Source organism: Delphinus delphis, chromosome 3 (assembly GCF_949987515.2).
Source record: "Delphinus delphis chromosome 3, mDelDel1.2, whole genome shotgun sequence".
NCBI classification, from domain to species: domain Eukaryota; kingdom Metazoa; phylum Chordata; class Mammalia; order Artiodactyla; family Delphinidae; genus Delphinus; species Delphinus delphis.
The window spans coordinates 163,353,391-163,368,971 of NC_082685.1; the positions used below are offsets into that span (position 1 = coordinate 163,353,391).

At 45.9% G+C, this 15,581-nt stretch overlaps 1 protein-coding gene across 3 annotated transcripts in view; it reads left to right on the forward strand.

Annotated features, from left to right (window-relative positions):
* CTNND2 (catenin delta 2) overlaps positions 1 to 15,581 on the forward strand; it is a 937,337-nt gene that overhangs the window by 520,119 nt on the left and 401,637 nt on the right. For all 3 annotated transcript variants that reach the window (XM_060009660.2, XM_060009661.2, XM_060009662.1), the window contains one exon: positions 9,236 to 9,821. In XM_060009660.2, coding sequence (XP_059865643.1) covers positions 9,236 to 9,821 — 586 coding nt within the window. The remainder of the gene's footprint in view (positions 1 to 9,235; positions 9,822 to 15,581) is intronic.

Here is a 15,581-nt window from a genome sequence, read left to right on the forward strand (position 1 = left end):
GAGTCACAAAATTGCTATAAATTACTAAAATCCTTGAAAGTCGTTCTCTTCAGACTCTAAGATGAGTTCACGGGACTGGGCTGGAGGGGAGAGAGAGCGTAAGATCCTTCCCATCAGACCCCAAGGCCTTTCCAGAAAGTGACGTGAGCTGATTCAGTTACTCTTTGCTGCACCCCAGCGCTCTGCTCAGCCGCCCTGCAAGCTCCCCGTCCCAGCCTCTAAGGCTGTGTGTAGACTACCCCTCCGTCCCGCTCTTCCTCGTCTGAGTCAACCTTGGGCTTTGTGTGGCTCCTGTGAGGTGCCCCAATCAAAACAGAGCTGCTTTTCCAGTTGCATTTATAGATCTCTGGGCTATTCTTTTTTTTTTTTTTTTTTTTTTTTTTTGCGGTACACAGGCCTCTCACTGTTGTGGCCTCTCCCGTTGCGGAGCACAGGCTTCGGACGCGCAGGCTCAGCGGCCATGGCTCACGGGCCCAGCCGCTCCGCGGCATGTGGGATCTTCCCGGACCGGGGCACGAACCCGTGGCCCCTGCATCGGCAGGCAGACTGTCAACCACTGCGCCACCAGGGAGGCCCCTCTGGGCTATTCTTTAATGCCTTCAAGATGTTATGTGTGCTTATTGTATGCCATGAGCTATTATATGTGCTTGGGCTGGAGAAGTAAAGAGAACAGACATGATCCCTGTCCTTAAGGAACTTATATTCTAGTAGCAGCAATGGGAATTCAGAAAGTCAACACAGTGAATGAGTAAGTTGCATAGTTTGTTAGAAGGTGATCAATCCTATAAGGAAGGAAAGGATGCAGACTAGAATGAGCGGCCTCCAGAGTCCAGGATGGGGTGTGGCATATGGGGCCTTTGCCCCAAGTTTGGGGCAAAGACACGAAGGAGAAGAGAGGGAAGCTGTGTGGCTGTCTGGGGGACAGCAAAGGCAGAGGCTCCTGGATGAGGCGAACTGGCATGTTGACAGGACAGCAAGGAGGCCCAGGTGGCCAGAGAGGGGAGCAGGAGTTTGTAAGTAGATGGGAAGCCAAGTTGGCCATCAGTTGATCATCATGATGACCTTGTCCTTTCCTGGAAGTGGAAACAGGAGGTGGCAGAGAATTTTGAGCAGAGGCACAACGTGGCCCGACTTATGTGTTGAAAGCATCATTTTGTCATCTCACATATAACATCCTATAGTTAGTTGCATGTAAGTCTATCTCTTCCTATCAGATGGCCTTGCTGCAAGAGAGGAAACCATACAAAATTAATGTCCATATCTTGAGTGACTGACCCAGGGTTCACCAAATATTCATCACATTCCTCAAACCGCAGCCTTCTTGATGCTTATACTGCAAAGGCTGTGGATGGGTGCAGAAGCTGGGTCTTCTCCAGGTTTTGCCTGCTTCCACTCACATCCAATTTCCTGTGCATTATATGAAATGCCGAACGCAAAACTTCTGGCCCAGAAGAGTCCCTCTAAAAATGTTGGTTTCTCCCCATGGCCAAACACAAAGTAGTCTTATCAAGTGTTTCCTTCCTCAAAGAAACAAAATAAGCAAGAAATAGGAAAGTATACACCTGTACACAGAATACTGGCAAAGAAGTACAGGGACCAAAAGATTTTAAAACCACTTTCATATCCAGCAGAACTGAAGTGAGCCTCGTGTGCCTTCATGATCCTAGGAAATGCCTGCTTACTGCAGGAAATTAAGAATTGTATGACAGTTTATTAAAATAAAGCTTGAACAGTGGTAGGTACACTAAAAAAGCGGTCAGCTTTTCGAGAAGCAACTTGCCATTTCTTTTGATATGGCCCGTCTATTTAACGCTGCACTGCCTTTTATGTCTTAAAAGTTCTCATTTGTGCTATATTATAATTATAAATACACCATCTGCTCACTCCTGCCAGAGGCTGACGAGTTTGGAACATTGGTTATTGGTGCACTTCTACATCAGGTAGATGTGAAGGTCAAGGGGATGGAGAACTCTGGATGGTGGTGGGATGGACACAGAGACACCCAGGGCTCAAAGGAGGCAGCAGTCCCCCAATAAACGCCTGCTTCTTGATTACTGAATGCAAGAAGTTATACAGAGAGCTGGTGTGACATCACTCCAGTTTGCTGACTTAGGAAAGAAGTTGTTGCTGGTAGCACCTGTAAAGAGAAAAGTCACTAAAAAACTTGGAAACCACAAAATTGGTGAGATGTCTTTAGTGTAGAATGTATACACTATGCTGCATTTAGAGGAGAAATCATGTCATTTTGCATACGTTGTCTGGCATATCTGTGGGAAACTGGCAGGTGTTTGTCTTTAAGGTAGGTTTCAGAAGATTACCTGTGGGAAATCCTTTCTCCATGCTCTGCTTTAAAATCTTATCCATTTTCTCTTTCCAGTAGAAATATATTTAATCTGGTTTCAATAACTGAAACATTTCTCGTTGTGGGGAGGGTGTGTACGTGTTTTACTGTAACATTTCTTCTGAGTAAAGGTTTGGGGGTATTAAAGTTATACTACGTGAGCCCCTTGCTGAAGGAAAAGTTTTACAGAGTGTAGTTTTGCCAAGGCTCATGTTTTTCTGGAAAGAGTTGCCATCAAAAAAATCTCTCTTAAAGATAAATTTCTATGACACGCATGTCATTGTTTTAGTTTTTTCTTCTCTATTTTCTTTCCACTTGGTAGACCATAGAAATGGTCACGTGAAATACTTTTGAAAATATTTATTGATGATGACCCTAATCATACTTTTTATTAAAGGGATGTCAGAGGGAAGGAAAAGCCAGTACCCAGCATGCAAAAGTCTGCACTACCCTGTTTATACTAGTGACTTAGGGGTCCTGGGCAATGGACCACTACCACCCCCTTCTCCTTCTGCCTGCCTGCCTGCAGTGACAGGGGTGATGTTGTTTGCAAGGTATTTCACTCTCTCTCTCTCTTTCTCTCTCTCTCTCTCCATCCCTCCCTCTTGATCGTCCATAATTTGTGGGCCCTCATGCAAAGAGAAAGCAATAAGGGTGGCCCCCATTATTATCTCAAACATTATAGCTCTTATTTAATTGAGATGTTCTCATCCGAGGAAGAAATTCTTTTCAAGTGTCTTCATTTTGCAATTACTTAAGTTTAATTTGCTCTGGGGACCACCTTTCAGTGTTAGTGTAACTTCCCCACCAGGTAAACCCAGCCTTCCTTTCCTCACTCCATCCCAGTGGTGATGCCTTCAGGGATGGTGTGTAAACTGCGCACAGAAGCTGTCTCTTCATTTTACGTTTCATGGGAGTTTTCACCCCAAGCAGCACTCCTCAAAGGAATTGCTAGACAAGGCACTTGATTTTATTTGGCTATTTCCAAAATCACATCTTTCTCACAGAACCAGGATTTTCTATCTTGGGAATTATTTAGAGAGTGGCCTTTCTTCTGAGGACAATTTCAGAAGAGAAGTTACTGAGATTTGGGGAGCCGTGATAGTAGTGTTCAAGCAAATTGATTTCATCCCAGAGAGTCAAGGGCACAAAACGTACTTTGGGGCTGTAGATTCAGGTTACTTGCATTGTACTCTATTACACGCACACGTCATATAATACCGAAATGAGACCTTGGCATTTTGGAGTTGGCGGTTTCTTCTCGTTTCCAAGTTGTGAGAGCAGATGGCTCTGTCCATCTTCCTGTGCAAGGCTAGAACCCTGTGCCAACTTCCCCTAGAAAGTTCAACACATTCTCAGACATTCTAATCAGCAGCGTGTAGCTGATATTACAAAATCATGTTACCAGATCATTCTGGTTTCGCAATGGATTTCTTCAAAGATGTCATCTTAAAGCCATGTCCTCTTTTTTTTGTTTGTATTCAAAAGTTATTCAGGCTTCTTAACTCACTGAAAGAATGTTCTCTGGTCATCGCTGTTATGTTCTCACCACTTACTCCTATCTGTACTTGCATTCCTTCAAACACCAGCCAGACTCCTTCCCACCAAATCTACTCTCCATTCCTGTCTTTGGGCTCTTCTGTGGCGCTGGCCCTGATGCCTCTGCCTTCCTTTGAAACGTACTCTCCAGCTCTGCCTCTGCGACACCGTTTGTGCCCAGGAGCACCATTCCTGACGGTGACCTCAGTCCCTACAACCAGGGTGACCTACAAAAGGGAGAAGTCGTGAGATGAGTGATGCCAGGAAAATGAAAAGTGATGAACACAGTCTGCTGGGGGAGCAGACTGCTGATCCCAAGTCATTAGGCTCCCATCTGGGAGGCCACAAAACACAGGCTCCAGCTTCCCATTCCTGACATTGCTGGCCCGGCTGCCCAGCATTCTGGGCAGATATTCCTCCTGACCCGGAGTTAGGGGCCTCGCTGACAATTCCAGGAAACTTGGCAGGTCTAAATGCATCTCCACAAGGACTGCTTGTAAATCATGGGTCTGCTCTATAAAACGTGGTTGTGCTGGTGACAGTGCTAACTCATGATCCAAAGTCACGATTCCTTAGAGAGTTCAGGCTGTCAAGTCCCTTGTTAACTGGCTGTAAGCATTGGGTTTTTGTTTTGGTCTTTTGAGCTGCCAAATCGAGAGTGAGGCTTAAATAAGTTTCCAAGTTTGAAGAATTTTTCCCCCTTGTCACCCTTATGCTGTCTCTACCCTCTTTACAGAAGATACAACCTGAAAAGGTCAGGAAACAGCTATGCTGAGTATTCAGGCCTAATGCCATGTTCTGGTCCAAGAGAGCCATATTTTGGGGGTTGGAATTTCCCAATAAAAAAACAAAACAAGCACTGTAATTGTGAGCCAGATATTATTCTGTAACGACAAAAATATAGCAATTTTAGATCTCCAAAATAATGTCAAGATAATGTGCACCAGACTCTGCCTACTGGAAACTCTTTAATCAGAGCATCTACTTAACAGTTTTCTGCTTCCTTGTCAATTGCACATAGATGGGTTCCCCACTTTGGAGGGGTGGCAAAGACATTTAAAGTAGTCCTTTGGTTTGAGACTGATTCGGAGAGCTGGGAATGACAGACCCAGTAGGAATTGTCCTGGTCAGTAGCCTGTACTGTGTGATCCAGGACAGTATTGGGGCACCATCTTATCCAAATGTTTCCAAAAAATCTTGTATCATCATTTATCTCTTATTTATCATTATCAGTCAAAAAATGTTCAATGCTCATCACTTGTACACACACATTTCCAAATAGTAGGATATAATAGTCATTAGTTTAAGAAAAAGTTAAGTTTTAGAACTTTAACATTGGATTTACAGTTTTATTTATAGTTCTAACATATGTTTAAGGTAGAATTGAGCTTCCATGACAGTAAAGTAGATGAAATTCTATGTGTGTTGAAATGTGCTTATATTATCTTTAATCCAATGACCTAGGTCATAATAAACCATCCTATGAATCAGGCAGCTGTCTTGAAATGTATCCTTAAGAGTTGCTAAATGAAATTACATAATGGAACAAAACATAAACACAAGAGTGGAGATAAGCTCCCAAAAGATTACTCTTTGTTCAATTGATGCTAAAAATAATTTTTTCTGTTTAGCCAAGGACCATTCTTAGGTACTTATTATTCTGTAGACTATTGGAATGGAGTATAATACCCCCAGGTTATTTATTAAAAACTGCAGAAGGGCTTACCTAACTGTGCAATCCAGGAAGGTAGCCACTAGATACATTTGACAGTTTAAATTCAAATTAATTCAAATTAAATGTGTGTTAAAATCAGTGCATGTGTCTAGGGCCCATGTGTCTAATGGCTACCATATTGGACAGTACAGATATAGAACATTTCCAACATAGACAATACCCATCTTAAAATGCATATACAGTTTTATTGTTTATGTTTTTCTTTTTTACTTGTAGAAAAGTTACTGGCAACATTTCACCAAGATCCTACCATATTTTAAAAGGTTTTTGAATTGGTTGCTATAGCCTGTCAAAATACCTGGAAATAGTTTGGCGGTTCTCAAAACTTTTATAGATTTGGGGGCCATTTAAGAATCCTTATGAATAATATTCAGCAGAGTTAGCACTTCTCCAGTTGGAAGTTCCAGCATATTAAAGGGAAAATAAATTATTTGCAAAATTTATTCTAGGTTTCCCTAGGATCCATGTTATTCTAATACTTAAAGACTAGAATACTACATGATGTTGTTTTAATTTATATTAGGGTACTTTAGTATTTATTTTATTGAAAACTATGCTACTCGGGAATAGGATCTTTGAGGTCACATAGGGTTATTAATATTATATATCCAAGACATACCAAAAAGTATTTGTCCTGTTGTCAGCAGGGAACTCTCCTTAGACCCTCTGGGGTTCTTTCTCCTCCTCATGTGCCTGTGGGAAAGATTTCCAGAAATTCCTGTTGGAGGCTTTTCTGTCACTTGACAGCTGGGTTCTGCACAGTGGAATGTTGCTCAGGCCCCAGGAGAGCTTCCAAAGAAAAGTGAAGAAAGACAGTCCCTATCTGCACCTTAGCAGTAGTTCTCAGACCAGCAGCATCTTCCGGGAGATTGTTAGCCATGCAGACCCTCAGGCCCACTTCAGAGCCCTGAATCAGAATCTCTTCTAGATCAGAGGCTTGCAAACTTTAAACAAGCATCATCATCACCTTGAGAACATGATAAAACACAGATCCCTGGGCCCCTCCCCCAGAGTTCCCCACTCGGTAAATGTGGGGTGATGCTGTTGCTACTTCTAATGCTGACTGATGGAACGGGGACCACACTTGGAAAACCACTGCTCTAGGGATGACTTGTTCTTATATTCGATTGTACATTAGAATCACCTGGTGAGCGTCCCCAAAGCCTGATGTTTGGGTCCCCCCTCCAGAGATCCTGAATTAAATGGCTAGTGGATACAGCCTGGGTACTGAGATTTTTTTCAAAAGTTCCCCTGGCAATTATAACATGCAGCCATGTTTGAGAAGCCCAGGCTATGCATTTCATGCTCAGAACTTCTACTGGGAGGGAAGCACAATTAGATGTAAGCAGCTCCCCACCCCCATGACTCTGGATGATATTAGACAATATCTCTGGGGTCCAGGTGAGTGCACCAGCTCTGCAGAGCTTCTCCACCATGGAAACCCTCATGCCAAAGCCTCGGGACCAGTTTTATTAACCATTCCTTCACTAATTCCACAAACATTCGTGGTATCTCTGCTATGAATCCTTCTTGTTCTCGTTGCTGGAGGCGCATTACTGAACAAAATCATGGAGCTTACATTTTACTTCCACTCCTACTGTTGGACTCAAAATAATTGCTTTGTGATGCTAAAGAAAAACCAGAACTGGATAGCAGTTAAAGTGGTAAATACCGTTTCGATTCAGAAAAGAATTTTTAAGTATTGCACTAGGGGAAGAGAGATCTCAGTATAGAACTGGGCTCAATTTTGAAAACAACAAGGAAAAGGAGGAATGTTTAGCCAAGGAGTAGCTTGGAGGTCAGTGGGTGGAAAATCACTAAGAGGAAATGTCAGGGCTTGGGGGGAGATTCTGGCTAAACAGACCTAACAGGATTCTTGCTGAAGACAGGCCAGAGTGCTGCGACATTGCCTGGGAGATGGTGGAGAATGAGGAACTGGAACAGGTATGGAGGGTGACCAGACACTGAGAGTGGAGGATTCTTGCTAAAACTGGGCAGTGCAGAGCCATGTTGAGAAGGGAGTTCAGAGGAACCTGACTAGAGTTTGGTCAAGGAGAGAAACTTTGTCAGTGGATTGATGAATACATACATATACACACCCACATATGCAAATATATGAAATATATACATCATATATGAATGCACACACATATATATATACACCCACGTATGCAAATACGTGAAATATATACATCATATATGAATAAATACACACACACACACACACATACATCTCCCACAGAATGTCTTTCAACAGACTCTCTTCCTATCTAGGATACTCTTAATAGAGGATTTTGATATTGGTCCACTAACTCCCTCAGATCTTCACATGAATCTGACATCCAGATAAAATTTGGAACGCTGTGTGTGCGATGGTCTGTTTTTTGCCAATTGCAGTTCCAAAGTGAGTGGAGAGGCAACATTGAAACTCTTAATGTAGAGCATCTGTTCCGGTCTCCCTCTCTCCCCCTTCCCTCCATCTCACCCGCATCCTCCTCCCTACCTAATTCCCACCCCTAATTTCAGAACCTGCTCTCCCCAGTTTCTCTTTTTCTGTGTACAGTCCTACCCCCTTTTCACACCAGCCTGCTCTCAAAAAACTTTTCTGCTCCTCCGGGAAAGCCTGGAAGATCCCAGAGCTCCTGCCCAGAAGTGGTTGACAATGTAGTGTTTTCATTCGAATGCAAATTTATCTCTGGATCAGATTCAAGGAAAGTGCTTTCCCCTCCAACTGTCTCTCCAGCTCCACCCCAGCCCTTGTTGTCTTTTGTGTTCTTGAAAATAGACCAGAGGCAACTGGCTTTCAATTTGAAGACACAGCTGCAGGGGGCTCTTAAAAGCGAGCTGGAGAGAGAGAGAGAGAGATGCTGAAAGATTTGGAGCCCAGCGTTAAAATCTAGAAAAGGGAGGGTTTTTTAGTCTTTTCATTTACAACTGCTCTGCTTCCTCTGGAAATGCTTTTTCTTTTAAAGCCTGAAAGCCCAAGCATATTTATTCCGACTTCATATTTTCCCCTCCTTTTAACTTATCCACAAAGAAGAACCAACGGGAAAATGGCAACAGAATAAACTCCACGAAGTATGCTTATTTCTTACGTTCTCCAGATAAGTAGGCAACTTGGCCAATTTCAGAGGTAGAAACTGTATCCAATGAAATGCCCGTGCGAGTGGGGGGCGGGATGGGGAGGAAAGGCTGGACGCCTGAATTTCTCGTTAAAACTAACAGATCGGGACTGCCTGCAGGTAGATCCCGATGGCCCCGCTGGCTGGCCTTTTCAGAGCGTTCGGAGACTATTGCGATGCCTCTGCTCTTCCAGAAACCTCTGAGATTTGTGAGCAGCATACGTGTCCCACTTGTCAGACGGGATCCCCATCCCCTGGTCAGCCGCCCTTTGCTCTCCGGTTTTTGTTTGTTTGTTTGTTTGTTCTGTCGGTCGGACAGGAGCCGCTCCCAAGCGGCCGGAGGGGCGCGTGCGTCTCCACACCCCGCGCGGTTCTGCTTCTCGGGGGCCCCGGCGCGCCCGCGCCGCCCCGGGTCGCCGGGGCCGGGCGGCGCGCGCGGGGGGTTCCCTCTGCTTGCCGCTGGCTAAGAGCGCGTGTTCTCTGCTCTCCCGCGCACAGGGCACCACGAGCCGCGCGGGGCACCTGGCGGGGCCCGAGCCCGCGCCGCCGCCGCCGCCGCCGCCGCCGCCGCTGCGGGAGCCGTTCGCGCCCAGCCTGGGCAGCGCCTTCCACCTGCCCGACGCGCCGCCCGCCGCTGCCGCCGCCGCCGCCGCCGCCGCGCTCTACTACTCGAGCTCCACGCTGCCCGCGCCCCCGCGCGGGGGCTCCCCGCTGGCCGCGCCCCAGGGCGGCTCGCCCACCAAGCTGCAGCGCGGAGGCTCGGCCCCCGAGGGCGCCTCCTACGCCGCGCCGCGCGGCTCCTCGCCCAAGCAGTCGCCCAGCCGCCTGGCCAAGTCCTACAGCACCAGCTCGCCCATCAACATCGTCGTGTCCTCGGCCGGCCTGTCCCCGATCCGCGTGACCTCGCCCCCCACCGTGCAGTCCACCCTCTCCTCCTCGCCCATCCACCAGCTGAGCTCCACCATCGGCACGTACGCCACCCTGTCGCCCACCAAGCGTCTGGTCCACGCGTCCGAGCCGTACGGCAAGCACACGCAGGAGCTGTATGCCACGGCCACCCTCCAGAGGCCGGGCAGCCTGGCAGGTAAAGGGCTCGCCGCCCGCCTCCCGCGGCTCGGCCCCGGGGGCGCCTGGGCGCGTGCTGGGGCCCCGGACATGAGGCAGGCAGGCGGCTGGGCTGGAGCCAACTCAGGCTGGGCGTGTCCGTGGGCAGGTTTTCAGCATCCGCTGAAGGAAGGGAAGGCCAGGGTGTCCCTAGGTAGGCTGTGGTAGCATCTGAACTCAAAGCTATCGGTTGCTTCTGTTTGGAAGTAATGCAGTCTCCCAAACTCTTAGTGCTCTCTCTCTCTCTCTCACTCTCTCTGTCTCTGTGTGTCTCTCTCTCTCCCTCTCCCTCTGTCCCCCTCTCCCCTTCTCCCTCTCCCTCTCTCTCCCTCCCATCCCCTGCCAATCTGAAGACGAAGATATCCATCCTTAAAGTCAAGTTTAATAAAGAATCACATAGGGCTTCCCTGGTGGCTCAGTGGCTGCGAGTCCGCCTGCCGATGCAGGGGACACGGGTTCGTGCCCCGGCCCGGGAAGATCCCACATGCCGCGGAGCGGCTGGGCCCGTGAGCCATGGCCGCTGAGCCTGCGCGTCCGGAGCCTGTGCTCTGCAACGGGAGAGGCCACAACAGTGAGAGGCCCAAGTACCGCAAAAAAATAAATAAATAAAAGAATCACATAGACCTGTTGATCGTATCCAGAAAAAGAGTGCAGAGAATAAAAATAACACTTTCTGTGATCACCCAGGTAGTTATCTACATTCAGTTGTAGAAAAAAGTAAGGAGTTTTCCCAAAGCAGACATTCACCTTACAAAGATTTCAGTAGTAATGAAAAGTTAACCCATGATTAATTGCCTTGAATTTTTACTACTTTGTGATGGCTCGAATTTATTATATTTTGTCTAAGTTTAGTCACTGGGAAAAGGAAAGGACGCTCCCATACCTGTCATTGAAATTACATAGATTCCAGCAATGGGGAAAAAGTAACCAGTGATGAAGTCCCTTGAGTTTGTTGCCTGCTTATTAAAGGGACGGGGGAGCTGGGCTGGACTGGGGTTTGGGGATGAAGCCTGCTTTTCTCTGCCAGTTCAGAGGAGGTGACACTTCTGTGGTCGTTATGCCCATCAAAAACCAGGCTGAACTGGCTAGTGTCTGCTGGTAGCACCATATGTTCAGCTTAAACAAGACACTATGATTGAACGACTAAAGTTTTGTCTCCTAAAACATCTGACAACTAACCCGGATTTACTGTCTTTTTTTTTTTTTTTCCTCTTTTGAAGGTATTTGGTAATTGTGTCACTCTAGTAACATGCTGCACTCATATGTTTCCCTTCTTGACATAAATGGATGACTGTGAAGATAAATAAGATTAAATAAAAGGAACTTGGAAGCATGCGAGAGGCATGTCCAAGGGCCTTTTCAATTCAACACAGTAATTGCTGGTGTGGACTGGCCTGGCATAGCAGGACGCAGGCTGCAATTCCGCTGCCCCCCAAATCTGCTAAGAATGCTTATTCTCTCACTCACTCCTTCTCTCTCTGTAATAGAATTTTGGAAGTGACACTCACTGCTGCCAACCTAGTGCCAGTATCCACATACCTAGTATGTAGGGACTCAGGAGTGGCAATCTAGTTGGAAGACAGGGCTAGGGAGACCTGTATGGAATCTTCTTTTATATAAGTTTGGAAACTTTGTTTTAGAAGTGTGTAAAATAAGTTACTAGATCGTGGCAAGGAGTGGGAACCTGGGGGAGCTTGTGGGAGACTCAAGCCCCAGGACCCACTTCCCAGCCACCAGAGAGAAGAGGCAGCTCAGCCCCAGAGAGGCCCAGGTGACTTGCTAAAGGCCATTTCATCCCCTGCACAGACCTGGGGAAAGAAACCAGGAGTCTTAGCTTGCAGCTCTTTATCTCAGTGATCATACTTGCTAAACTTGGGCATATTCCACTCTATCATTTTAGTAAAAATAGGGAGTGTGGGTCTGGTGGCGGGGGGACGTGAATGGGGCGGGGAGAGAGCCTGACAGCTCCTTATGTCACTGAATGTAGGAAGAAGCTTTAAAAGCAAATGTGTCGTGAAGATCGCTTATACTCTAATATCTGGAGTGAATGTTTCTGAGGATATGATGCGTGTGTGTGTGTGTGTGTGTGTGTGTGTGTGTGTGTGTGTGTGTGTCTGTGTCTGTTTGTGGGTAGGAAGGCTTTGGCCAGAATTAAGAGAACTTCAGTTGTTCAACACAATCCCATGTGCCTTCACTTCCCTCCTCATTTCCATCCATTCCTCAAATTCTCTGACACGATTTCATTTTTGCTCCCTGCTGGGAAAAGAATTCGTTGTGCCATTGAAGACTCTTGATTTATGAGCTACAGCGAGCACTTTTCATGTTTGAATTACTTTGTTTCAAATGCATACTTTTAAATATTCATTTAAAGGTTTTTTCATGCAAATTGCTGCTGGTGGGTTTTTGAGTTCCAAATTATTCTATAACTCTGCATAAATACTTGGGTTGCATAAGATCCTTGGCCCTATTTAGAATTTAGCAAACTACGGCCCAGGAAAGGTGTGGGGACCGAGTCTAACCTTTGTGAGAGATCAGGAATCTTGGAGCTTTTGGCCTCCATACCTAAATCTGTATGCTTGGTACCGTTCCAGGCATCGTAAAGTTTGGAGCCACCTGGTTTGCTCACTGAAAGCACAAAGTCAAGACTGAAAAATAGCGTTTGCGTTTTCAGGATTGTGATTTTGGAGGTTTGTCACTGATAGCTAGGAAGTGTGAACACAGGGTAGACAGTGACTTACACTGTTGGGTGCATTCATTCCTTTAATTATTTATTAAGCATCTCTTAGGTACCGGCACTGATTTAGACCCTAGGGATACAGAATTCATCAATATCAACCAAAATCCCTGGCCTCATTTCAGCTGGAGAAGACAGAAAAGTCACAGGAATTCTTAGCAGAGTGGCCAGGGAAAGCTCCACTTGGAAGGTAACTTTTGAGTCAATTATGAAGGCAGTGAGGGTGCTGGCCGTATTAATATCCAGCGGAATGGTGTTCTGACCAGAAGGAGCAGCAGTCTCAAAGGCTGGTAAATGGAGGCGTGTCTGATGTGATTGCAGAAGAGCAAGAAGACCAGTGAGGGTGCATCAGAGAAAAGGGAGCAAAGAAATGACACAAGGTCGGCAAAGTGACTAGCAACGTGGGGCTGGAAGGCCTCATATCATCAGTCTTGATGAAGATTTCAGGATGCTGGCTGTGCCCCTCCCCGGGAGCTGTTGTACATCTGTGCAGAGGAGTGACACAATGTGGCTTAGTCTGTAACAGAATACGCTGTAGGGGATCAAGGGCAAGAGCAAGAATACAGGTTGGGAGGTAATTACAGTAAAATGTAAGCAAGAGACAGTGATGGCTTGGGCCGGCATGGTAGCATTGGAGGTTATGAAAAAGTGGTGTAATTCTGGATATGTATATATGGTAGAGCTGACCGGATTGTCTCATGGACTAGGTGATGACAGTAAGAGAAAGAGGACTCAAGGATGCCACCGACTCAACAACCAGTAGAATGGAGTCACCATTGACTGAGATGGGGCAGGATACAGAGGGATCTGGTTGGTTTGGGGGCAGTGCTGGTGTATATCAAGATCATGGATTTGGAGATGTGATATCTGTCTATCAAAAGGTACATGTGAAGTAGACTGTTGGATACACAAGTTGGAGTTCAGGGGAGAAGCCCAGGCTGGAGATAAAAATTAGGGAGTCATCATCAAGTAGATGGTATTTGAAACCATGAGTCTTAGAAGATACTACATAGGAAGTAAGTTTAGAGAGAAGAGGTCCAAGGACTGAGCCCAGATGCCTCCCACCAATGTAGAGGTCTAGGAGCTGAGCGGGAACCCAGACAAAAGAAAGATAAGCCAGAAGTGTAGGTCAGTGTCATTTCTTAGAAGCCAAGAGAATAGCATGTCTCATGTAGTTTCTAACAAAAACTTAATGAGGTAGGTGTGATTCTTACCCCCATTCTGCAGATTTGAAAACTGAGGCTTATTATCAATGACAAGTCTCTTGCCCAAAGTTATCGATACTTTGGCTGGAAATGACAGGGATGCGATTTGAACCTAGATCACTTTGAATCCAGCATCTCTATACTCTTCAATACACATGATACATGGATACAGGTAGTGTATTTTGTGTTATTGAAGAAAAACACCAAAGATGTAGAAATACAGTATAAGTTTTCAACTTATTTAGATGACCAGTGATTTTCAAGAAGCAAAAATATCCCAAAAATGTGTCAACATCCTGTTGAATATGACTAGCAGCACCAATTTTTGTTCAATTTCATAAAGCAGATTACATAATCCTTTCATTTTCCAGTTTAGAGCAAAATTAATCCTGTTAAAAATAGAAATCTGAGTTGTAAATATGTATTAAAGTTAAGTCGAACATCAGAAGCTTATTTTTAAGTAAAAATGAAATGGATTAAATGAAGATTCTTAGCCAACGATTGTAATCAAAACTGACCTAATATGGAGAGGAATTTGGTCCAGGCGTGTCTGTCTTGTAACCCTGACAAAGGGACATCAAACGCACTGTTTAGAGGGGATCACACACTATAAATCCCACATTCCACGTATTTGGAGATCTGATTCATTCCCTGATTTGTTAATACTTTCAGGTGCACCTGTTATAAGAAAGAAAAAGAAAAAAAAAAGCCTAATCCTAGATAAAAAGCTTTGCAATCTGCACTGTCAGGTTCTCAGAGGAAACCTGAAGTCTCCTCAGGTAATGAGCGAGTTTGTTTATCCCACAGCCCTTGGGATGTGGTCGGAATGCAATGTGATACCTGGCTGCTTCAGCCCCTTTAAATTGCATTTCCTGAAGGTGATCTCTCCCTGCCTGTGGACAAATGCTTGAAGGACTCTTGTGAACCTTCTGGCTCACCCTCAAGTGAAAAAAGAAAAGAAAAAATCCCAGTTTAGATTTACTAATTAGAATGTGATCAGCCTGTGATATCAGTCAACACTTTCATCTTCTTTCCAAGGTGGTTACAGCTGGCTGTCTAGAACTTCCAGGGGTTCTTTGGAACTGGACCTCACTGGGGACCCCTCCCCAACTGCAGAAGCTCCAGTGCTTTCCCCGCTGGCCATGCCCCTCAGCCCCTTCCCCCTCCTGAGAAGCTCATGCTCTCAGAGCCCCGGCCCTGCCCAGGCATCTCCTTCTGGCTCAGAAAGTAAAACAGATCTCTCTCTTGCACTGTGCACTGAGCCATCCTGCACCCCAATGCACTTGGGGAGTATGGGCCGATTCCCACTCATTGACTGTCTCCAACTTCCACCAATAAAGTGATCATTCAGCCAGCCATTTTCCCTCTACAGCTCTGGGATCCCATTTCACAGCAGGGAACCCATATCTGAGTGGAAGCCCGCTCTCTCCAGGCTTTCTCTCCAGAGACAGCAGGTACTAAAATCTCTTCAGCAAACCTCCTCTGTACTTGCTGACCCCTGTCTAACAGCCTCCATGTGCCTGGGGGCCCGGGACTCCCAGACATTCCTTTTAAAGTCACTCCGTGCAGCATCTGATTGCAACTTACATAGTATCTGATTGCTCTGCAATTGCTGTCCATCCAGGTCAGACAGCAGCAGGCAGTGTCGTTTTAATATCCCGTTTCTGTGAGTTAATAGCTGGATCTGGAGCTAAGTGTTTGGGATGCTAGGGACCCCAAAGGCTTTCCTGATGCCTTTCTTTTTTGTTTCTTCACAGAAATTAATATCTTCCCTTCTCTCCCTACCACATGGCGACCTTGC